Raw genomic sequence first — 26,613 nt, 5'->3', positions numbered from 1 at the left:
AACTATACAACTGTTTACTATGCATTTTTTTTTTCTTTTTTACTTTTTATTTATTTCTTATTTTTTTCAGGTAATTTTCCCTGTAAGCCCCTGACATGTTTTTTTTTTTGCTGTATGTACTCTTGTTTGTACTTTTTGCATTGTTCTAAATAAAAAATAAAAATAAATAATAAATAAATAAATATATTGATTCATATGAAAAAAAAAAAAAAAAAAAAAAAAAGATGTATTAAATATACTACTGTGTTGCATATTAATCAAAGTCTGTCTAGCTGACCTGTAAAGCTCATATACACTCACCAGCCACTTTATTAGATACACCTGTACATCTACTTATTCATGCGATTATGTAATCAGCCAATCATGTGGCAGCAGTGTAATGTATAAGATCATGTAGATATGGGTCAGGAGCTTCAGTTAATGTTCACATCAACCATCAGAATTGGGAAAAAATGTGATCCCAGTGATTTGGACTGTGGCATGATTATTGGTGCCAGATGGGCTGGTTTGAGTATTTCTGTAGTTGCTGATCTCCTGGGATATTCACGCGCAACGATCTCTAGAGTGTAAAGAGAATGGTGCAAAAAACAAAAAACATCCAGCGAGCAGCGGTTTTGTGGGCGAAAACGCCTTTGTTGATGAGAGAGGTCAACGGAAAATGGCCAGACTGATTCGAGCTGACAGAAAGGCTACGATAACTCGGTTAAACACTCTGTACAACTGTACAACTGTAGTGAGCAGAATAACATCTCAACACGTCAAACCTTGAGGCGGATGGGCCACAACAGCAGAAGACCACATTGGGTTTCACTTCTGTCAGCCAAGAACAGAAAGCTGAAGCTGCAATGACCCTACCACCTGTGAACCTCAGCAGAAATCCAGATTCATCAGACCAGGCGATGTTTTTCCAATAAACTACTGTCCAGTTTTGGTAAGCCTGTGCCCACTGCAGCCTCAGTTTCCAGTTCTAAGCTGACAGTAGTGGTACCCGGAGGGATCTTCTGCTGTTGTATCCCATCCGCCTCAATGTTCGACGTGTTGTACGTTCAGAAATGCTTTTCTGCTTAGAACTGCTGTAACGTGTGGTTATTTGGGTTACTGTCACCTTCCTGTCAGCTCGGACCAGTCTGGCCATTCTCCTTGGACCTCTGTCATTAACAAGCTGTTTTCGCCCACAAAACTGCTGCTCGCTGGATGTTTTTTGTTTTTCGTACCATTCTCTTTACACTCTAGAGACTGTTGTGCATCATGCCACGGTCCAAATCATTAAAATAAATGTTTTTCCCCATTCTGATGGTTGATGTGAACATTAACTGAAGCTCCTGACCCGTATCAGCATGATTTTATATACTACACTGCTGCCACACGATTGGCTGATTAGATAATCGCATGAATAAGTAGATGTACAGGTGTACCTAATAAAGTGGCCAGTGAGTGTATGTCTGTTGGCAAGAAAGACGAAGTAATTTTTTGTTTTTATTAGGCAATGCTCTCAGACCTACACTTATTTAATTATATTTGACTAAATTAAGTAAATAAATTCTGTATTTGCCCACACACTTTCAACTTCTGGCATCTAAACTGTTATAGGACCACATCAGATCATGCACAGGATGCACAGTTCACTGATAACAAGAAGAATTTGCAAAAAACAATGGAAATCTTACTGTATGTGTGTACAGGGGCGCAACTACACTTTCTTGAGGAGTATGCAACATCAGTGTTGGAAAAAGAAAGAAAATAAAGAAGAGGCTTAATTGTTCAGCATAACTGATTCTGAAGCAAGCCTCTCTATTCCACATTTCTTTGCCCAATTTTTAGGATATAGTCAATAATTGATCCAGGTGTTGTTTAATAGTTCCTGAGGTAATTTACAAACACCACATCCAATGGTTTCTCACGTCATGTCTGACAGCGAGACAACAACAGCGAATGTAGGAAAGTGCAGCAAAATTGTTATGGTTAGTAAGAGGAGCCCAAGACAAGTAAGCCTATAGGCTGGACATGGCAGAGGGTCATTTAACAAGCTTTTCTCTTGTTAAGTTTTCGCTCTAAATATTGGAAAATTTGATGCATGTGTTGTGTGCACAATTTTACGTTGGATTTCTGTTTATTGTTATCAAAAATAAACTGTAAAATAAAATAATAATTATTATTATTACTATTATTATTATTTCATTCATAAATTAATAGCCTAATATAAAAATAGCCTAGATATCCACATCTGATTTTTTAGGCTCTTCTCTGACCACCAGCTTCCGCACACAACTCATGGACCTACCGTCCGCTACCATCTTCAACTCGGAAATTTAATAGTATGCCGCAAGAAATCTCATGGGGTTCCGCTGGTCCTGCGGGAGTTCCGAGGAAATGCAGACCTCTAACTCTCGGTAATGTTAAATGTCAGTTAACTTCTAGCCTTTCTTCAAGATTTTCAGTAATAAAGTGGTAAGTTAAGCCAAACAATCCTTCTTTGTCCACTTGGGCATTGTTTTCTTCATTTCAGTATACTGTTTTTCATTTTCCATCTTCCTTTTTCTGTTCTGTGCACAGGCCAGAACATATTCCCCCTCTGACAATTTTTGTCTTGTGACAGTCAGAGCAATGTCGGTATACAGAGGGTGAGCGGCAGCTACAGTATGAAGTTACCTCTTGATAAAATAAAATAAAATTTTCTTGGCATTTTAAATGGGTTCAAATAAGTATTTCTATTTTTTTAAGTTAAAGAAAGTTTATTTAAATAAAATACACCTTTACGTTTTAAAATTGTGCTTTGGTTGTTTGTAAGGTATTATGGAGATTTAAAAAGTATGATTTTTGCTGTTGAATATGTAGCATACTCCATTTTTGTGCCCCTGAGTGTGTGCAAGTGCGTAGATTTGGCTTGAACATTTGGGGAGGGGAGGGTTACAATGTGAAGAAGTTACCCCCATCCCCCTTGGAATCTATGCCCCTGTGTGTGTGTGGATATATATATATATATATATATATATATACATACATGAAAACTTAGATCAGGTTTTTATTTATTTATTTGTCAGCTGAACCCCTAATGAATTTCATATCTTGATAAGACATTTACCACACCTAAATTCATAATTTAGCATGAAATCAAAGTGTTTTATTTTGGTAATTTATTTTATACATTTATTTAAAAAAAAGAAACACATTATTTTATTTTATTTAGCATTTGTATCACAATCTGGGCCTGTAAAATGTAATTTTGAAAGTTGTTCAGTTCCTCACTAAGACTATTGAGAAAGCTTGTTTTCAGGTCACTGAAGAAAAACTATGCAACATAATTTAGAAGAAAAGCAAAGCAAGTATATTAGAACAGCTATTGCATGGCTTTTAATGCAAACTCCACTCTATCTGGTTTTCACAGTCTTTTATGCTTTCATGTGACTATGTATAAAATTACTGTTGTAGATTGTTCACAAAGCCATGTACGTTGTATAGAACATCAGACAGAAAATACAATGTAGGTTTAAAAATAGTGCGTGATAAATTACCCATTTATTTGGACTATGCAAACATTCTTGATTGAAACAATTCATGTCCTAGTTACAGAAAATGACTTTATGAATTATATAACTTTCATAAAAAACAATGTGTTATGCAACATTTCTTACATTACCACAAACAGGAAATCACATCTATTCACTTTTAAGTGAGTTTTTCATAAAAAAAAATATGCTTTTTGATTTTGATTAACAGAAATCATCATATATTAGATATTACATCAGTAAAAAATCGAAATAATAATAATAGTGATTCGTTTTATTTTGATTATATTCATTATAAATGATTAGTTATAGAGGTGATCAGTCACAAGGCTTGACACTGTATTTGTTTAGAATTTCTGCTGATTTGTTACATTTTTCTATCCAGTAGTGATCAAAAAACTAACATGGGAAACAGCATCTGTTGGTTGTTTATCACATTGCTTCACAGTCCACCCTGGAGGAAGCCAGTTTACTCAGAGACTCCAGTGGTGACACACACAGGTTGGGAATAAGCACTCTGAGTGATGGAGGTTTTGGCAGACAGGACGACACAGTAGCATGTGGCAGGTTTTAGGTCAGTAACAGTAGCAATCTCATCATAGACTGACAGAACCTCTTTCGTAGTGCCAGACATGGTGTCCTCTCTCACAATCAGTGTGTAGTAACTTGCCCCCGTTACTGGAGACCACTCAACCTGCAGTGACAGCCCCGCAACACGAGCAGCCTTTACCTCAGGCACTGACAGCTGGTCTGCAGAGGTAACAGTACTTGATTAATGACAGCTTCAAACTCCTTTTATTCTTTAGATACATTTTTCCTCTTAATTTTGTTCTATCAATGATGTTGTTTAGGTAGGTGGTTTTTACAAAACCTGTTAAGAGCATGCCTGGGTCATATTTCACCACAAAATTTAAAGAAAATGAAACTTAATTTAAGGACCATTATTTTCTTGCTTTGTGCCATTATTTTATTGACAACTAAGCAAAATAAGTAATTTTTGAACTGTTCACAATTATTCACATGAAAGAGTGTAGAATATCTCACCAGAGGTCAGTCCTGCAAAGATTTCGGCTGCTCTCAAGTCTCTCCTTCGACGGTTGGATGTTTGGCCTGTAAAAGCTATGCATTAGTAAACTTTGCAATTTGCACATGCAAAGATTCAATAAATATATTCCTGCCAAAGATGCACATACAGTATTCATTTTCTAGGTTAAATACCACTTAAGCTCTTTTACCACAAAAAAATAATTCACACTCATCCCTCAGTTTGTATTTATAGGCTTACAATGGAAGTCTATACAAAAACACAATGATTGCCCCTAGACTTCCACTGTAAGTCCATTGTCAGAAGCACTTAAATTGTATTTAACTAAGAATATTCTTTTAAGAAAATGAGGATGACAATAGGATCATGCCCCTACAACCCACACATCTTTATTGTCTTACCAGTAATCACTATAGAGGCAATGCTCTCTCCTGCACTGTTCCTGGCTGTCACGCCAGTACTGGAGCCCTGCAGCCCAGAGGCCTGACAGCTGAGGTTTGTAGTGCTGCAAACAGCCACTCTGCCCCCAGAGAAGAGCTGGTATATGGTGTATCCTGTGGTAAGAGCTGAGGACTTCCATGCCACTGTTGCTGAGGAGTTATCACCCATGAAAGTGACATCTAGTGGAGGACAGGGAACTAAAGAGATATACAGAGAGATGTTTCAGTATGTTCTGAACCAATTGTTGACCCATTATACTGAAATCTGTCTGTCTGTCTGTTCTGATAATCTTTCCTTTTCTAAGTTTAGAAATGCACTCTTTAAATTTTAACTTTAATTAGATAAGCTGTCCTGTTGGCACAGTGGCTGTGTGTCTTCAGTAATATCTCTATAAAATAAAAAAATCCTTGCTATTTTTCAGTGTTATCTGGTACCTGTAACACCAGTAATGGCCGGAGATGGTTTGCTGATTCCAGCTGAATTTTGTGCTCGAACTGTCAGATTGTAGGAGGTGCTACATGGCACAGGGAACTCAAAGTAGTTTCTGTCTGTCCAATAAGATGACACGTCCAAAACTGACTGCAGGTCGTCCTGGATACGGCCGGTCACCTGCACCAGGTACGTGACATTAGGACAGTCCACAAAACTCCAGGAAACCATGATCAGAGTGGCATCACCCAAAAGATGAGTCTTCACTTTCACAGTACCAGGAGGACATGGGACTACAGGACAGTCAACAGATGGTTAATAAGACATCACTTTCAAAAGACGTCACAAGAACTTTTGGGTGAATCACACAAAACATGTTAAGAATATATTTGTCATACTTCGGTCATATGTCACCCCAAAATTAAAAGGCAAAAATACATACCTCCTGTATATATATTTTCCTTGAAGAAAATTAAGCTTGTTTTTAAACCAATAAGACATATGGCAAAAATACATATATATTTGAGTTGTGAAGTATTTATACATCATGGTAGTGTTCATTGTACTTTCTTTTTATATTTGCTCACTTTAATTAAAAAAAAAAAAAAAAAAATCATTCATTGTGTTCTGTCAGGATGATTTTCATTACAATATTACTGGATCATATAAGAATCATCATTGAGAAAATGAAAATTACAAAGAAACTCAAAAGTAAACCATCCGAATGCATTACTGTAATGAGAACTGGGGAGATAATATGAACTTGTCATGAAAATAATGTCACAATGAAATAAAAAAAAAAAAAAAAAATGAAAAATACTGATGTTCCTAAAAATAGGCATTACTAAAAATTGGGTTGAAATTTGACCCTAACATGTTCTTCGTGAAATTCACAATTTTACTGATTTTTACAACTGAGGCTAAGTCAAGGGTTAATGTGAGTTTAATTGCTTTAATAAAAGTTTAATAAGCGGATATTGCAAAATTTAATAAGGATTTTCACCCTAAAAATGCTTTTCAATGTATTATTTTCAAATAATCCTGGATATTTACAGCAATCCAGTCCAAAACAAAAAAAACAAAAAAAACTAAATGATATTTTGCTTATAGAAAATGAAGACTATTTTCAAAATAAACACAATATGATTAAATTGTAAAATATTTATAAATAATGATATTATTTGTAATGTTGCCTTTAATGTATACTGCTTTCTATAAAAAAAAAAATAAAATATTATATTAACTTTCTTTTACTCAATAAATTGAACGAATTACAGGGTAACACTACAATAAGGTTCCATTTGTTAACATTAATGCATTAAGTATCATTAACTAACAATGAACAATATACTGTATGTTTTACAGCATTTATTATTAATCTTTGTTAATGTTAATAAAAATAAAATTCTTTATTTTTAGTTCATGTTAGTTCATAGTGCATTAACTAATATTAACATATACAACCTTTTAGTTTAAAAGTAATTTTAAAGTGTTACTGTAATACAAATCAAGTGAGAATCATCATTGAGAATGAGAAATACAGTACCATCAAACTCAAAAGTAAAACATCCAAATGCATTGCAGTAACGACAATTCATAGATAATGAAATTAATGAATTGTCATGAAATTAATGTCACAATGTAAAAAAAAAAAAAAAAAAAATGAAAATAGCAGGAAATATGAACCAAGAATGAACTAAGAACTGAGGAATACTATTCTAAAGGGATTTTTGTGTTGTATATTGTTAAATCATGTAGCACTGATAATAACACTCTGATTTGTGTGTATACCTGCGCCCTTCTGGACTGGCATGCTGATGGAGCTGTTGCATGTGCCATCTGTTGCCTGTGCACTGAAGTTATACACTGTCCCACAGGTCAATCCACGGATGCTACAGGAAGTATTTGTGGTGTCACAGTGAAGTGTGTTCCCCTCCTTGGTTTGAGCCCATGTAAAGTACTGTAGTGATCCCTGACTCTCTGTCCATGAGAGTGTTGCTGTCCTGGCATCACACTGCACCACTACACTCAGATTCTGAGGTTCACAGGGCACTGTAAAGACCAAAATAAAATAAAGTAAGTCACGGTCACTGGGCAGTTAATAAAACATACTGCAGTAATACAGTATACAGTACATACAGAGTAACAGTGTATAAATATATTATATGGTAATATATACACAGTAAATAAAGTATATTAAGTAATAATATATAGTATCTAGCTTCAAAACTTTATCCAATCATTTCTTAAAAATGTGTTGTATTATTTATCACTTTTGGAGCCTTTAGGGTATATGCAAGTATATACGTTAAAGGTCTGTCTGTCTTTCTGTGTCAGCTCATATTAAAGCAGGACTATCAGTCGATTAAAATCAAATTAATTACGTGATATGCCAAAAAGGTTATATGTATAATCAAAATAATCACATTAATCAAATGTATTTATCAATGTTTGCTATGCTATAGGTTTATGGTATTTTTTGCCAGTTTTATCCTTCAACCAAAAAAAAAAAAGATGGATCACCTCTCCTCAAGATGACACACAATTCATGTCCTTAGCAAAAATGGTGGAGGACAAGATAAGCTTAGCAAAAATGGTGGAGGACAAGATAAGCTCACATATTTAACACTTGGTTTGGTAACCCAACGTATAAGCAGTATTAGTGATACTTACCTTTGCAAACACCACTGATAATGTCAACTGATACATCGCCATGAATCAGCAGATATTTGGTCATTTAAAATGATCTCCAGTAGCAATGCATTTTCTCATTTGGCCGATTAGTTTCGTGTGACAGCATCGAATATCGTCCATTTTCCAGTTTGTTCGTTTTTTTAATATGTGCCACCGTGTTACCACATGCACGGTAGACGCACATGAGCTTTTGATGTTTAATGTGCTTAAAATGTTTCATTCAGTTCTCTGTAACTTTTAACTGTCTTGTCTAATGATAAAAAGACAAATAGCAATACAACTTTTATCATATACTGTCTGCAAATACTGTATAAGGATTTCTCGTTGTGCTGTTTCATGTGTCTTTAATGTTGCTTTTGAACATTTTTGGTAGGTATAAGTTTCACCAAATGTGGATGGCTGTGTCCTCTTTGACTGAGTTGACTGATATTTTGATACATACTGTATATTAATAGATGCAGAGTGTGTGTGTTTTTGTGATGGTCTTACCCATGTGGAAGGCAACCTGCTGACTGGCAAGGCTGGTGCAGTTTCCAGCTGAAGCTGTTACACTAACGTAATAAGTCTGTCCACAGTGCAGGTGGGGCAGGGTGCAGTTGTTCACAATGCTTCTGCAGGTGTGGATGTCCCCGTCTCTGCCCCTGGCCATGAGAAAGTATGACTCGGTAACCAGAGAGTTGGACCATGATGCCTGCAGGCCATTTGTTTCACACACCGGCTTCGCAGACACATTTTGAGGAGCACAAGGTGCTGCAGGAGAATAGAAAGGAGAGGTTTTGGGTAGGAATCCATGAATTCTGTGCCTGCAGATTTCTGCAGAATTCAATGGCCAATATTTCACAAAGTCGCACTCATGCATAACTTAGTGTATCGTGATTAGTCACACAGCATGTAAAAACTAACGCCGTGTGTCTTGATGCGGCAAGGTTAAATATGCACACGTGATTGAGAGTGTGATTTTCAGTGAATAACGACTGTTCCTCACACAAGGATATTAAATGGCTTTAGAAGTCTTGGAACATAGCGTTCAAGTCATTTTGACAACTTTTATTATGGGTTAATTTTTGTCATTAATAGTGGACTGTTTAACACATTAAAAAACATTAATGCAATTAATGCAGTAACAGTTTTTTTGTTGTTTTTTTTTTTACTTCCTGAAACTAATGTTTTTCCCCACTTCCTGTGGTTAAAATTGGCATATATAAATTTCCAGGAGGGTACATGCTCGACTCGACTGCACATCCTAGCACAGAAACTGATTTTGTGGAACAGTGCATGCTTATTTATTATGTGCGACACATGTCCCAGGCATAATAAACACGGGAGCGGATTTACTGTACGGAGAATGGAGACTTCACCAGCAAGTGGTGAGCCAGGTGTGGGAGAGATACGGGCAAGCAGCCTTTCTCTTTACATCACACGAAAACACTTGCTCACTGTCATCTGAACCAGTGTAAAAAATGAAACCGTGCAAGAGACCCAGCATGTGTGATAGAGACTCAATGGGATTTGCAAAAAATAGAACATTTTACCATGTACATATTAAAATAATTAAAATAAATGATAAATAACCAATTTCCAAGTTCTTTGATACAATGTGTAAAGTAAATACTGTATATTCATGATAATATTTTAATGTTTAATGATAATTTGTTTAGTTCAACATTTATAACCGATTCACAGCCCTATTGTTTATTTATTTATTTATTTATTGTCATTTTTGAAGCTTAAAAGCCCTTGTTCATCTTTGTTTTATTGGGGAAAAAAAGTGGCATAGACATTCTTCACAATATTAAATTGTTTGTTGGACAAATTATAGTTCTAAGATTCTAAGAAGATTCTAAGAGGTCACGGGTCAGAGCAAAGGTTAATATGACATTATTACACAGTTCTCTGGAATACTTTATTGTGATTGGTCAATTGCAGCATTACAGTAAAATATATTTGTAAAAAAAAAAAAAATATATATATATATATATATATATATTAATAAAATAGCACTTATTTTACTTTAAGAACCAGGTGAATGTAAATGATCTCTTACACCATGTTCTAACCAGACACAACCAGGCAGCACATTTTGTTTATCACTTGATTTCTCTTTCCGCTGTGTTGCGCTGGGTGGCCCCGCCCACAGTGAAATTTAATTGGTCCAAAATCCTGCTCCAAATAACTGTATATTAAACATCCAACAAGTTATGATTGGCCGTCATGCAGCTTTTCGCTTTCAGTGTGGACAGACAAATTACTTTTGCTGGAAAATTACAGCATCACGCCTGTTTAGGACACAGTGTTACTTAGTAGTTAGGTTGTTCCAGTATAATGTATTTCTTGTCAAGTTACCGTATACAGAAGATTATTAATTGTGTAGTTGTCTGTGTGGATCTGTAGTTGTGTACCTGTGTTAATTTTGTAAGGGGGACTCCGCTGGCTGCTGCATTTGTCGGAGGCGGCGGACACTATAATAGTGTACTGCATTCCACACTGCACTCCAGTGAGGTCACAGGAATTGCCTGTGCTGTTGCATACCAGGATGCTGAGGTCCTGACCTTCTGCTGTGGCCACGTAGATGGAAGAGCCTTCGTTCAGCTGCCAGCTGACTGTTATATGGCTGCTGTAACAGTCCATGTGTGCAGTGATGGATGTGAAGGCGCATGGAGCTGCATGATTGGACAGAGATTAAAGATTACACAGAGATTTTTAATCCTGTTTTTTGTACAAACAGAGTTTGGTTATTTACCGGAGTGACAACCGCATTCAACAACCGAATTAAGTCCCAAAAAGTTAATATAGTGACAACCGAATTTTCATTAAATCTGCTTTGTATACGGGTGATTCTTCAATTTCAGGCACTTTTAGCCCTGTGAATTTCTAGAAAATCAAATTGTCTACTAACAATGTCCAACAGTGTATGTATGCACAGGAGATTTGTCAATTCTGTAAAAAAATAAAAAAAACATTCTAAAAGTCATAGAATTCCCACCACAGTGTCATTTACAGCATCTCAAATTATGTACAGTATTGTGTTTAATAGAATTATGTGGTGGAAATTATGCTGACAGATGGCATTTTCCTGTTTTTTTTAACCCTTTTAAGCTTTGAAGGTTTTTTTTTTTTCCTCCCCTTTTCTCCCCAATTTGGCATGCCCAATTCCCAATGCACTCTAGGTCCTCGTGATGGCGTAGTGACTCTCCTCAATCCGGGTGGCGGAGGACAAATCTCAGTTGCCTCTGCTTCTGAGACAGTCAATACACACATCTTATCATGTGGCTTGTTGAACGGAGACATAGCACGTGTGGAGGCTTCACGCTATTCTCCGCGGCGTCCACACACAACTCACCACGTGCCCCACATTGAGAACCACATTATAGCGACCACGAGAAGGTTAACCCAACGTGACTCTACCCACCCTAGCAACCGGGCCAGTTGGTTGCTTAGGAAGCCTGACTGGAGTCACTCAGCATGCCCTGGATTCGAACTTGCGACTCCAGGTGTGGTAGTCAGCATCTTTACTCGCTGAAAGATTTTCTGTTTCAGTGGCATGGCAAAAATAAAAGACATTTAACTATACAAAAAAACAAAAACAAAAAAACAAAGTCTATTGTTTGGTATAATTTTAAAGAAAACGTATTTTTTTTTTAAATGATATAGATTATGATAAATTATGAGACTCTGAAACTGCTGAAAAATCAATAAAACTTAAATGTTTCTAATTTAACATTATACAGTATATCTCAGGGTGTAAATAAGTTAGCTCCGAAAAACTTTTGCTTTTGTTTTGTTCCAAAACATGTCACCTGTAACTGAGTAAAATTGTGTTGATATGACAAAGCAATCAAATGTTACAGTGTTAAAAATATTATTTATCCTTGTGTCCAAAAACATCTCCATGTGACTAAAAGCCTCTCCAAACAAATAAAACATAATAATTGTACATAAGTAATTGCACATACAAATACAACAATGACTAAAGGTATGCTCTCTCTCCAAAGCATGCAGGCATGAGTAATGAGATCTCATTCAGTTCCATTCTGTGTCATTTGAGCCATCATTGAGTTTGTGTCATGTACTTGGTGCCATCTCCTGTTGGCCATATGTAATTAGTGTGAACAATCCTCTCTGCCCATATTTGGATGACTTTCACCGCTGGTTGCAATGATTTGAATCCTAATATGATTGGTTTAACATTACATGATGCTGGACAAAGTACTACATCATTTCCGATGAAGTAATCTGATCCAGGAAATCTAACTGTTTTTAGCCAGATAGCACATTATGTGCTGTGTGCACACTGTGCTTCGCGTGGATTATCTAGCGAACAATGCATCCGATTACATTGCATGTGGTCGTTTTAACAGGAATCACCTTTAAGTAATGGTATGTGATATTTTATATTCTGTTTATTTTTCATGAAGTTATAAGCGAAAACGCGGCTTATAAGCAACGCCTGTTTACATGTGTATGTCAAAGATGTGTAATTATCTTTTACTTGCTATATTTTGTCTGTAATTGGCTGTGTAGGGCTTTACTGGTGGTTTAGATCAGTGTTACTATCAGAAATAATTAATAATTATTTCTGTAGTTATTAATTAATATTTAAATTAATCAACTGAATCTAACGGATGAAGATGCGAATTGCTCGGCGGTCTCCTTCGGATCCGTTAGAGTGTTTGGTTGAACACAGAGTAATCTCAACTCATCCAGCGAGATGGAGATTGTATGGCTACAGTTTCAAGTTGGACATTACTTCCTTGTGCCACAAGGCTGCACTGGAGAGCAGCAAAAGCTATGTCTATATTCGGTGAACTAAGTCGCTGGAAGTGAATTCTGGATGCATTTCAGAATTATTTCAACTCCTGATGATGTCATGTTTGAGGGACGTTCTGTTGTGTGCCTCTTCCAATAGGAGTTGAGAGCTCGATCCTTTAGTGAGCAAGGCTTCATGGACCTGTAGTCTGTTTTGGACTCCCTTTGTTTGATTTTGGCGTGATGTTTATCAGTAAAATTTACGACTTAGAAGGTGGGGGCTTGAGTTATGTTTTTACGACTGTGTTAGGCCTGCCTTTGTCTTCTATCTGAATACATGAGGCCCAACAGCTGGTTGTATTCTACTCTTTGAGAGCTTTCCAACGATATATGACACATGGCTATTTGATCACTTTGATGTTTTTACTGATTACAATAATACGTACAGTGCAAAATTATAAATAAATTATCTAAACAGAACACTTGATTTGTCTGCAAATTTCAAAGCACTTGTTCAGTTTACATGCACTGTAAAGTACAGCTTCTAAGCTTTAAAACGATACCTATTTTGTGTTGGTCAAGTCTGTAAGTGTTATTATTTTGATAATTTTTTTCCAGCAGCAAATACGAGCTTAAAGATTTAAATGTCTTGCTAAGGCTAATTTCACAGCTAGCATTCTCATCACTAAAACTTTTGTCGACTTGGTTAACAAGTACACTAACTTTTGAAAAACCTTTATTAGGGGCTAAAATACATGGTGTGGTGGAAATGACGCTACAACTGTGCCAAAGTCGTAATTTTTAAAAATTTGATAGAAAAACACATTAAATATTGAAATTGTTTATATTTATTTCACACTTTGTTTTGATTATTATAGTTTTAAACATGTAATAATTAGTATTTTCTTAAGGGATTTTTTATACTCTAGTTTAATATTGAAAGTATGGCTAAAAGGTTAAAAGAAAAAACAATAAAATCTATATAAAAGGCATTTGAAATGTACCAAAATTAAATGATGATGGCCTGGTAAAAAAAAAGAAAGAAAAAAAAAAAAAAAGAGTGTTTTAATGTGACCTTCGTACAGTAAAAAAATGGAAGAAAGTTGAAATCTGTTAGTTTTATTAAAAATCAACCCCCTGGGACAAGAAATTACCTGAAGTTGAATAAAACATCCATACACATAATCAAACTGAACTAATAACTAGTTGTTAATGCAGTAGCACTACTCTCTTTTAGAGGCATATTTTGGTCATGGGGTAAGCAATATATTATAGCAAGCATGCGTTATGGACCTGTAAAATAAGGCTAGTGCCCTGGGGCCTCTGACTGCCAGGGGCCCCGAGCTGAGAGGCCTGACACCTGGAGCCTCACAGGACCACAATCAGTCCTTGCATTATAGTTCAGAGAGAGCATAATAGAAGACAGAGTTTGTGCGGTGCTGCTAGTGCCTAAGAAATTGCACAGTGCAGCTTAAACTAATCTTAAAATTGAATGTGTTAACTTTTGGAGCCCCAGTTTATTATTTTGTCACTGTGTTTATAAGTGTATATATATATATATATATATATGTGTGTGTGTGTGTGTGTGTGTGTGTGTGTGTGTGTGGAATTGGAACAATGAAGAGCATTTGAGTACCGATGTTTCTGTATACACTATGTGGGGAAATAGTAGTGTGTTTGTACCTGTCTGAATTTGGAAAGTGTTGCTGGGTCTGCTTCTGCAGAATGAGTTCACTGCAGTGACATGGAAGGTGTACAAGCCTCCACACCGCAGGCTGGGGACGTTACAGTGCAGGCCTGTAGTTGAGCAGCTGGAGTTATCTCCACTCACATCCACAGCCAGCACAGAGTAAGACTCCACCCCCTCTGCTTCTAACCATGACACCAAGGCTGAGTTGGTAACACAGTCCAGGTTTCCTGTCTCTCCCAGAGGAACACATGGAGCTAAAGATGCACAAACACACACAAACACATTACCTTTTAAAGGGGACCTGTTATGCAAAATTCACTTTTACACGGTGTTTGAACATAAATGTGAGTCGGCAGTGTGTGTACACAACCACCCTACAATGTTAAAAGTCCACCCACTCCTCTTTCTTATATTTCTATTAATCAAAACAGTGTCCCAAAATGACTGGTTTTGGTATCCACTCTAAAGTGATGTCACTTTAGAGCACGCCTCGCCCACGACTGGTGACGGACTCCACCCTATTATCATAGATCCTCCTCTGAGTGATCGACACACAGTCCGCCATTTTTTTCTGCGCTGGAGCAGCTACATTGAGAAAAATAATGTCTCAACATTGTAAGCGTCATAAGTGTTCTGTTGTTGGCTGTAAAAGTGAACATAAGAGTCTTCATGTACTCCCTGCATCAGAGCCACTGAAGACGCAGTGGACAAGTTTTGTTTTGAAGAAAATGTGCCCCAAAACATACCAAAATTCATGTATGTTTGTGCAAATAATTTTACACCGGACTGCTTTGTGAATGAGGGTCAATATAAAGCAGGATTTTCAAAAAATTTGACTCTCAAGCATGGATCAGTACCAACTGTTCGTGTTCCAACTTTATATCCTGAAGATGTAAGTATCGCACTTTATATTTTGTGAATGTTTGCAAATCGCCTTTCCGAATGCGTTTGTTAGCTGATTCCACGGCTAATGCAGCTAAAGTTACCATTGTCTCTGATTGTATTCACGGAGACCAGAGCTATGCTGTTATAGCTTGTTTGCACATGACATCACATCACTGCGTTGCTGTTGCGTGAAATGCAGATGGAGGGCAGGAAGTGATTTTCTACATAAGAAGCACTATCACAAACTCTTTTTTGCGTCGTTTACGGTTGCTCATACATATATGGCTGAACTCCGGTATTTACGGTGTCAGTCATATTGGTTCTGATTTGTTGTTGCTATAGTATCTGAAGCACGAGCTGTAAAGGCACAGCCCTCTTCCGGAAATGGGGCGGGGAGCAGCAGCTCATTTGCATTTAAAGAGACACACATGAAAACAGCGTGTTTTTGATTCCACCCAAAAGGCATTTACAACATGGTATAATAAATGATCCGTGGGGTATTTTGAGCTGAAACTTCACAGATACAATCTGGGGACACCTGAGACTTATATTACATCTTGTAAAAAGGGGCATAATTGGTCTCCTTTAACACATAAAACCTGCTATGTACAGGTGCAAGGAGAAGAGTTATTCCCCTGCTTGTCATTTGCCAGGGTTCCAGGTCATTTTTAATCTGTTTAGTGATGTAACTCTTTAGTGACAAACAGATATACAGGCCAATTATTTGGCCATTTATTGTCTGAACGGCCAATTTACAGAAATGTTATCTTCCCTTTGTGTCAGTTCCAAAATCTACAGACAGCCTTGTCATTAAAGTCAATAAATTTTAATCAGAATTTTTGTCTTGTTTTCAAGTAAAAATATCTAAACATCCTTAAACAATATAAATTTACTTGAGAAGCAAAATTGCGTAAGATATGTCTTTTTAAAAAAAATTTTTTTAAGAAAGTTGTAATATCTTTGCTCCTCAAGCAAACCATCTTTTTTAAAGGATGTGATTGTTTTTGCGGAAAATGGTAATTTTATTAGATGTGTAAAATTTGTGTTTATTTTAATTTCAGCAATTTTGAATCTCATTTGCTGTCATTAAATTGTACTTATATAGGCCACTTTAGATATTGTCATTGAAAATTCAATATCAGTGACTCAGAATTACTAGTGGTTGACTGATAAGGTTACCTGAGGGGGCATTAACAGCAGTACTGGGCTGACTCTCACAGCCACCCCTGACAGCTGTCACAGTAATGGAATATGACCGGCCACATGGCAAGCTACTGATGGAACAGCTAGTGCCAGTGGAGTCACAGGATAGGACAACTCCTTCAGTGGTCACCGCCTTCACATGAAACAATTCTGCATCCAGATTGGCTTCCCATGTGACAGTTATGACACGAGCAGAGCAGTTCACCTGAACATCAACAGCTTGAGGAGGACAGGGTGCTAAAAAAAAGGAAAAAAGAGCGAGAGACCTTTCATACACCTATTCTAGACATAGGCATACATTTAGGTATGGATGTCCCTGTCAACTTTCAGAAAGTCGAAAATGTCCCCACCAGCATTTGAGCAATTTCACCACTTAGAAAATACTTTAACTTTATACTGTAATATGTTTTTATTTTCATTTAAATAATTGTTTAAAAAAGTCAGCATCATTATTCATGTGTAAATAGTTTTCCGACGTCTTCTGAAGCGGTGCATAAAAGGCGTTATCACGTGGCACCTATTACTATTCTCAGCGCTGTTCAGGATGCACCAATCACACTTGCTTATGATTCCTGTAAGGGCTTTTTTAATCATTCTCTAAAGATTACACAGGCGGATTTCCATTTGTATCTTAGGTCTAATTCTTTAAACTAATAGATTTAATCAAGCATACTTTTCATGTACAAATGTTTCCTAAGCGTACGTTTACACGACAACGATGTACTAAAAACTGAAAAGTTTTTCCTTTGCGTTTTTGAAAAGTTTCGCGTACAGACGTCAACATTTTCAAAACGATCCCCGTTAACATGGATCTGCAAAAATGACTAAAAGGCTGTATTATGCATGCCAGGCCAGTAGTTGGCGATGTCACTTTGTAAAGAAACACTACGCGCCTGCGCACATAAGCATTTTTCCACAGAGCAGTGAATACAAAACAATGAAGATGGCGATCGCTGGTCGTAGTAATGATGCAGTAAATCTACACTTTGCTGGAGAAGCATCAATAAACTCGATCTTGAGCAGCACAAACACATTCCTGTAGTCCGCCATTGTAGTTTTGAATGTCTCGCGCATTGTTTTGAAGTACTCACGCACATACCTATAGACTGAACATGTAATACGTGTGTGCATGTCGTCATCATTTTCACAAATCCGCGTTTGTGTATATGTTTACACGGAGACGATAACGGCATCATTTTCAAAAACTTGCACTTTGAAACCCGTTTTCAAACGTTTGTGTTTTCAGGACCCAAAACACCGTTGTCGTGTAAACGAACAGCCAAACACAAAATGTTTTCTGTTTTCAATTGAAAACGTTGTCGTGTAAATGGCCCCTAAGACTAAGTCAAACTAAGCCCTCTTGAGGAAGACGCCTTTGAATTTGAGTGACTGTGCCAGGTAAGGGGGGTGGATTAGAGGTGCAGGATTTTAACCCTTTATGCTCTGAAGGTGTTTTTGAATGTTTGCCCTGTTTTTGCATACCCAAAATTAAAGGCTTATAACTCGAAATAAAAACAAGGAGGGTAAAGTGTTTGGTATCATTTAAAAAAAAAAAAAAAAAAAAATTCAAATTTTTTAATGATATAGATTATGATAAATTCTGAGACTCTCAGCCTAAGAAACTGCTGAAAAATAAACAACGTAGCCCCAAATTTTTTTATTTTATTTTTCTTATTTGACATTATGTATCTCTGGGTATAAATAAGGTAGTTCTGATGATTTTGTTTTGTTCCCAATCATGTCAACTGTATCTGAGAAAATAAACTGTGTTAATATGACAAAGCAATCAAAAGTTATAGCATTACAATAAAATAAAAAAAATCATAGTGTCCAAAAACAACTCCATGTGTCCAAAAGCCTCTCCAAACAAATAAAACATAATTGTACATAAGAACTAATTACACATGCAATCACAACAATGACTAAAGGTATGCATATCATGGAGACATGATTTTAGTAATGAGATTTCACAGAATGAGTGCCTTTTGACTCAATGAGTCTGCGTCATTGAGTTTGTGTCATTTACTTTGCGCCATCTCCTGGTGGTCATATGTAACATTGTGCTTTGTGTGGATTATCTAATGAACTATATGCATCAGATTACCTTGTGTGTGGGCTCGTTTGAAAGATAATCACCTCCTCTTAGTGATGGTAATATTTTATGTTCTGTTTATTTTTCGTAAAAGTATAAGTGAAAATGTGGCATATATAAGCAACACCAACATAATTGTCAAAGACATATACTTAGCTATTACTCGCCATATTTTTGTCTGCGAGTAAAACAAATAGGCTGGTTGTATTCTACTGTTTGAGAGCTTTCCAACAACATATGACACATGGCTATTTGATCAGTTTGATTTTTACTGATTGCAATAATGTGCAATTCTTTTTAATAAATGATGAAAATAGAACACTTCTGATTTGTCTATAAATTTAAAAGAACTTGTTCAGTTTTGGTCATAATGCCTGCATGCATTGGAAAGTAGAGCTTCTAAGCTTTCTAACGATACCTAATTTGTGTTGGTCAAGACTGTAGTTATTCATATTTTGAAAAAAAAAAAATATGTCACGCCGGCGGGCCCATCCAAGATAAAAGGGTTAAAATGCTAGTATAATTGCACAGACAACTGATTACCATCCCAAATTAAGAATTTAGTGGTGGCCAATGGGGCTGCACATCACAATTTGTAATTTTTTTTCTGCATCAAATTTACTTGCGGAATGATTTTAATGCATTCATCCTTAAAATTTATAAAAGATACAGGGAGCAGAAAATATTAGGCACTCATCTAATCTGTGTTTCTATGACGACATAGGCGTGTGTTAGAGAGTCAAGCAAGCAGCCTGTCAAAATGAGTCGGTCTACATCAGCGCAAGAATGTTTGCATTTTTAACTAATTATTTAATATTTTCTGCATACACTGTATAGCATATATTTAGCCAATATATGTTTTATTTTGCACATTGGAGAAGAACATCAGGGTAGATATACGAAAAGCATATTTTGTCTATAAAAATACAGGAAATAAAATAAGACCTTCATGATCAAAATAGTGCTAGTAAAAAAAAACAGGCTAATATTTAATATGTTTGGGGCAGAAAATGACACTAGTTATGAGGAAATATTGTGCCTATAGACACTACTTTCTCGCATTCTTAATATCAACATTTTGAATAATGTTCTTTTTGCAGTATGTCCCTACCAACTTTCAAACCAAACCTACGTCCTTGATTCTGGAGGTATATCATTTACCTTAACTCTTGAGGTTCAGCTGTGCATTTTAATTGTTAGATATCATGTGCCACTCACCAGTATGCACTTGTGTAAACGCACTCTCCTCGCTGCGGCACGCAGTGTCCACAGACAGTACGGACACATTGTAGGTCTGTCCACAAAGAAGATGCTCCAGGTTACAGTGGGTCACGCTGCTGTTGCAGTAGGCAGTATGGTTTCCATCTACAGTAATGCCCTCAGCCTGGTAGGACAGCGCTCCTGAGGCACTCTGCCACGTTACAGCCGCAGAGTTAGACAGGCATATGAGAGACGCCTGCACATTGGTAGGGGCACAGGGCACTGAGGAAGAATTAGACTGATTCAGACTGAGAGTTCAGAGTCTTTGTGATTGATTCATAGCTCTTTTCCACCAAAATTGCGATGGTTCTCGTGCAGAGTCTGTGCTCCGCTGGTTCATGGTCGGGAAAATCTGTAGTAAACCAGCCATGCTTTTCCACTGACCTGAGAGTACCGGGTAACTGTCTACGTGGTAGTTTCACATGACCACCTCAAATATAAACAAACATGGTGTGTCACAGTGTTTTTGTATACAGCTTTTACTCTTGTTTATGAGGACATATTTAAACATATGGATTAATGCAATCCATCGTTATTACATTGCTCAACAAGATTGTCAGAGACGACGTCTACACTAAAGACGACAGGTAATGTAATTATATTATATTGTATGAACTTTGGCTTAATTTGCCAAGTTCTGTGTTCTAAGTGGAATCATTAACATTTGTGTGTCAGATGGTTGTATTTGGATTTTTGCCATAGCATATAATATTACTGATTGAGAATCCCACTTGAGTTTTACTTAACAGATAGCCACGATCTTCTAAACTTAGTGAGTAGCTGATCAAAAATCCTCTTACAGAACAAAACAAATGCACAAAATAAGATGATAATAGTGTAAGAAAAGCAAAAAAAAAAAAAGTTCGCAAATATAACAACTTACTGAGATCAGCTGCAGAGGACACCGGCGATTCACTGTTTATCACGAGCGTTATACTGGCTGAACTCAATTAGTTAGCAGGCTGGTCGGTGTCCGAGTCCAAAACATAATTTCTCCTTCCATTGTCGCTATTGCTTATGTCCTTCTTATGGTCCCTGTGCTCCCTTAAGTGTTTTTCAATTTGTTTATGATTTGGTCAGTTGTCTGAATGAAGGTGGCATGCATCATTTTGTGCTGTATCTTCATTTTCGTAGAGTATTTTTTTCTTTGCGATCTCTCTAGTTTATCTTGGATCTTCGTAAATACCATATCGCAAGTAGAGCACTTGTTTCGTCGCGTTACCTTATGTCTTTTGATGTCTGACAATTTTGTGGGTTTTTTATTGTTGTTATAGAGCGAAGATGTACTCCTTGCTGCAGACGGTAGCTACTGTTGTTGTTGTTGTTTGGGAAAACTTTCACATGATGACGAAACATTATCCCACCCTCCATCCCCTGACATAATCGGTTCCTGTGTAGTGACCAGCAAGCTTTTGGGGCTGGTACAGAACCAGGTTTTCGGCCCTGGAATGGCCTTTTCTGCGGTGGAAATGCGCAGAACAGTTCGAGAATTCGCACCGGCCCAGGAACCCACACCCGAACCATGTCGGTGGAAAAGGGCTGCCAGAGAACTGGATCATTAAAGTCATTTGTTCATGAATCAGATTAAACTAGTCTCACTGTATGTTGTTTTTGCATACATACTATTTTTTTATCTCATGTTCAATTCAGACTTCAAACTCAGGGTACTCGGGTAAAATATAACTTATTTTGCTGTACTGTAATTAAATAGAGGTGCAGAAAACACCTTGCTATCTTCATTCCCAAATGAGTGTTTGGATGTTGCTAAAAGAGTGGTCTACTAAGATGAGAAAATGTTGTTTCTCACCCGAGTGTAATTTTGAAAAGGCACTTTGGCTGTCACAGTCTCTGTTCCGGCCGGTGACTGTGAGGTTGTAGGCTTGACCGCAATACAAGCTGGGTAATCTGCAGCTGGTGGCCGGACTGTCACAATGTATTTGGTGTCCATCTGGACTGGATGCTTGCACCAGGTAAGACACACCTCTCTCTCCTGGTTCCCAGGACACTACACCTGTGTGGCTTCTACACTCCATTTGAGCAACGATTCCTTGTGGCTCACATGGAACTGACCAATTACAGACAAGAAGATATGAATTTTAAAGCATGGGAAGGCAAAATAAAATTTGTGTTTTATGTTTAAATGTTGTCATCTCACCTGTGTCCAGCCATATGCTATAACTGTTATCACTGGTACACACATGGTTTGAGGCAGTCACGCTGATGCTGTAGGTGAGTCCACACAATAGTTTAGTGAACTCGCATGTACTGCTGTTGCTGTTACATGATGACGCAAAGCCCCCGTAGCCCTGAGCGACAGCAGTGTAAAAAACGGCTCCTTTGCTGGGATGCCAGGAGATGTCAGCCACACCTGATTCACAACTGAGGTTTGCTTGAAGCTGGTCAGGTACACATGGCACTGGGGACAAAATGGGAGTTAATATTTGGGTCGTTGATTAGGGAGCTAAAGTTTTTGTCATTTTTGTCAAGTTCTCGAAGCACAATCACATACATTCATGTGCCACATTGTTTTTTATTAAGCGTCACATACCTGAATGCAGTCCTGTGATTGTACTCTTGGACACATTACAGTGGTGGTCAACGGCTACCACACTGACGGTGTATTCGGAGCCACATATGAAGTAAGGCACAACACAGGAAGTATTTGTGGTGTCACATCCTGTCAAGTCACCTTCTGTGCTAATGGCATGCACTACATATGACTCCGCCCCTGAACCATTATTCCACTGCACAAATGCAGCATTTGAAGAACACAGCCAACTTAACTCAACATTTTGAGGTGGACAGGGTACTGTTCGTACGAGAGAGAGAGAAAGAGGCATGTGAAAAGCAATTACAAAATACAACTGAGCATAGAGTTAAAACACACACATTTGTGTATTTGGATTTTTGATTCAAAACCTTATTGCTACCGAGATATAGCCCTTGTGACAACTTCCCCCTGTGACAACTAGCATATAGTTTTCAAATGAATAAGAAAATAAGTCATTTTATTTGTTTAAACATACAGTTTTAAAGATGTTAGGGTTCATTCTTAGAAAACATTTATGCTAGAATATTTAATGAATTTTATTTCTCTTTTAAATGTGTGTTTTTTTTTTTTATCATTTCTTTTGAAAAGGTTACTGCTTAATTTTCACATATTTTCCCTCCTTAGTCCCAAAGTACCAGGGTAGGGTTGCACCAGCTCCACGTAAGGTCTCATTTAAGTTGACCTAAAGATCAGACTAAGGGCTTAGTAACTACTCGTTAGTAATTAAGTTATTAATGCAAGACTTTGCAAGCAGGTCATAAGCTCTCCAGAATAATTAGTCGCACAATATGACGTTTACCTTTATTGATCCAATATGCGGCCTTGATATTAATTAACAGAAGTGTTGAAAAGCCGTTCATTTCAGTTTTATCTGGTTATGGTTGATGTTCAAACCTTTCTGTCTCATGTAACTGCTGTAATATAAATTATTTTATAAATAAATAAATAAATGGTTTCTCCCCTTTTGCCCCCAATTTGGAATGCCCAATTCCCAATGCACTCTAAGTCCTAGTGGTGGCGTAGTGACTTGCCTCAATCCGGGTGGCAGACGGTGAATCTCAGTTGCCTCCGCATCTGAGTCCATCAATTCGTGCATATTATCACGTGGCTTGTTGAGCGCGTTACCGCAAATGGGCCAATTGCTTGCTTAGGAAGCCTGACTGGAGTCACTCAGCATGCCCTGGATTCAAACTTGTGACTCCAGGTGTAGTAGTCAGTGTCTTTACTTGCTGAGCTACCCAGGCCCCCCAATAATTCAGATAATTAATATAAGTTACATTATTGTAGCAGACTAGTAAAGCATTGATTAGGCAATACAAAAAGTGGCTTTAGAGGGCAATATATGTTTATTTCCATATAATTAAACATAAGCCAATCATTGGCCTACAGTTCACAGCCATCCATTTTGCAATTGAATTCAGCAATCTGTCTCAGGTAGACTTTTTATAAGGGCTTTTCTAAGGACACGTCTATGTACACATGTGTCAGACGGACACTTTTGAAGCATCTCACTTTGGTGTAAGACACGTCATAAACAGTTTTAGGACATTGTGTCAAGTTAAACATAGTTTGAACTTAAAAATCAAATCTTTAGACCCCTGCATTTGGAGTTGCACTCTGTCAAGCTGTTTTTGAATGCAAGGACACATCCTCATCTTGTGCTGTCTGCTGTTAGTAAATGTGGTTTGTTGTCTGTACAGCTGGAGTGCACCCTGCTGACTGAAACTCGTAAAAACATGATGGATCTTCAAGCTTGAATTGCTTCGATGATAGGAAAATTTCTTATAAATGTCCATGGTCATGATTAATTGCGTTATTTGTTATGTAATTAATCAAACAGAAGTAACACATTAAATAGACAGCCCTAAAAAAAAATAAGTAGACATAATAATGAGCACATTTAAATATGTAAATAATAATATTCAGGAACTGCATCTAAAATCAATAAGGTGCAAAAAATAAATACTAATACAACAGACTGGGAAAAATTACATATATTCATTTTAATAAACATTTTGTATATGACATCGGCTGGAAAGTACACCATTTAGATCAGTTTCAAGCTGAAAAGCCGCTAAGAAGTCTGTTTTTTATATAATGTTCTCTCTCACAAATGTAAATTAGTGTAAATGTCAACATCATCATATATGTATAAAGGATTGAACTCTGTCACCATAGGTGTCATTTATGGGTGGGACGGGTGGGACTCACCTCCACTTTTTGCCTTTGCCAATTTTGTCCCAACCACTTTTTGAAATAACTTTCATCAGGTTAGTGTCTAATGTAGAAGAAATAACTCTTCTTGAGCATTAGTTTCCATTTCATTCGTGTGTTTTATAACATGTGGCAATCCAGTGCTGAAGTTTGATGTACGGATCATGTACAGATCAAGTTATCCAATTAATTCAGTGAAATATTTATCGGAGCTCTTGAATTGGTCATCAACAATGACAATTTTTAAAACCGTAAAAGATTATTTGACATTATCCCCAAATAAAATAATTAATATTCATGACTTTCGCCACTTAGTGACGTCACCAACACCCCCCCCCAAAAAAAACCTGTCTCCACCACTTTTTAAAACAAAGTGACGCCCATGTTTGTCACTGATGTCATTCAGTAAGTTTGTTTTTATATTTCAACCATTACTCCTGGTCCGAGAAATATTTAGTTTATACGTAGAGTTACATTTCACTTCAAATTAATGGTACAACACTTAAATATTTTTTAGTGCGGAAATTTTAACTTAGTGCCCATTAACAGTTTAACTAGCTAAGTTTTAACTTATGCATGGCTGGTGCAACCAACCCCAGGGCCATAACTGCCATTGATTTTAGAGGACCACCATAAAGAGATGCATTATCAATATTCAGGTGAGTGCTACAGTATGACATATCCAGATTAAAAATGTTATTTTCAGCCTTGCAACCAATAGTTATTTATTTTCACTAACCTTAAGCCTAGCCCTAAAGAGCATTATTTAAACTCTGTTACAAAAAGTTTGTAAATCATAAACTTGTAAATTGAATATACAACTAAGTTTACTCATTTTTGTTGCGCCTTGCAATTAAATTATAATTTAAAAAAAATATTTAGAATTGGAAAAAAATACTTTTGTGTTCTATATACAGTAACTGATTAAAATGTAATGGTGATGAATGGGGGGCATGCAAAATGGCTTTTATTCCTATAAAAATAGCAACATTTAATATTAAGTTATTTTACATTACACATTAAAAAGTGTTAGAACGATCAAATAATGTAACTAAGTTAACTACAGTATATCTACTTCAGTATAATTAAGTATAATTTTTGGGGAAGCACATTACACACAACAGTACAAACAGTAGTTTCCTGACAATATCCCTTGATTGCAAGGTACTACATTTGACTTCACTTTCAATTTTATACCTGATGGCACTTCCAGGGCAGGTCCATGTGTACTGTGGCACTCTCCATCATATGACACCATGGTAACACTGTATGTTTGTCCACAAGTCAGTCCCTTCAGCTCACAGTTGGTGTCGTTGGAGGAACAGGTGGAGGTGAGGCCCCCAGGTGTTCTGGCATCAGCAGTGTATGAAATGGAGCCCTTGATGGGGGTCCACTGAAGCAGCACAGAGTCTGTGTAGCAGTCCAGGTGTGTAGCAGTTACCACTGGAGCACAAGGAACTACAGGAAACACACATTTATAATTAGCAATGATATATTTTATACAAAGTATATTAATATAGAGAAAAAAAGGCGACAGGTGAATTTTACAAAAACATGTCCAGGTTGCATTTCACCCCAAAATCAAATGATTCTATTTTATTTACAGGTGCATCTCAATAAATTAGAATGTCGTGGAAAAGTTCATTTATTTCAGTAATTCAACTCAAATTGTGAAACTCGTGTATTAAATAAATTCAATGCACACAGACTGAAGTAGTTTAAGTCTTTGGTTCTTTTAATTGTGATGATTTTGGCTCACATTTAACAAAAACCCACCAATTCACTATCTCAAAATATTAGAATACATCATAAGACCAATTAAAAAAACATTTTTAGTGAATTGTTGGCCTTCTGGAA

At 36.9% G+C, this 26,613-nt stretch overlaps 1 protein-coding gene across 1 annotated transcript; it reads right to left on the bottom strand.

The window, feature by feature from the left end:
• Positions 1 to 3,198: 3,198 nt before the first annotated feature.
• LOC127420023 (fibronectin type III domain-containing protein 7-like) lies at positions 3,199 to 26,102 on the bottom strand. The gene is made up of 14 exons (XM_051661940.1): positions 25,954 to 26,102; positions 22,540 to 22,800; positions 22,147 to 22,407; positions 21,799 to 22,056; positions 19,950 to 20,213; positions 16,616 to 16,876; positions 14,545 to 14,805; positions 10,515 to 10,775; positions 8,605 to 8,865; positions 7,213 to 7,473; positions 5,427 to 5,714; positions 4,953 to 5,189; positions 4,551 to 4,616; positions 3,199 to 4,256 (listed from the first exon to the last, which is right to left on the bottom strand). The coding sequence occupies exons 1-14, from the start codon at positions 26,012 to 26,014 to the stop codon at positions 3,976 to 3,978; spliced, it is 3,282 nt and encodes a 1,093-aa protein (XP_051517900.1). The 5' UTR covers positions 26,015 to 26,102; the 3' UTR covers positions 3,199 to 3,975.
• Positions 26,103 to 26,613: the final 511 nt, after the last annotated feature.

The sequence above is a fragment of the Myxocyprinus asiaticus genome, chromosome 29 (assembly GCF_019703515.2).
Source record: "Myxocyprinus asiaticus isolate MX2 ecotype Aquarium Trade chromosome 29, UBuf_Myxa_2, whole genome shotgun sequence".
NCBI lineage: Eukaryota > Metazoa > Chordata > Actinopteri > Cypriniformes > Catostomidae > Myxocyprinus > Myxocyprinus asiaticus.
Note: the sequence above shows the minus strand (reverse complement) of the source record. Positions and strands in the feature narration are given on the sequence as shown.

Coding starts and splice junctions, on each gene's coding strand:
- LOC127420023 (XM_051661940.1), bottom strand. CDS start 26,014: ATGGTGTCATATGATGGAGAGTGCCACAGTACACATGGACCTGCCCTG. Junction 22,408..22,539: donor AATCACAGGACTGCATTCAG/GTATGTGACGCT, acceptor TTTTGTCCCCAG/TGCCATGTGTACCTGACCAG. Junction 22,057..22,146: donor TAGCATATGGCTGGACACAG/GTGAGATGACAA, acceptor GTAATTGGTCAG/TTCCATGTGAGCCACAAGGA.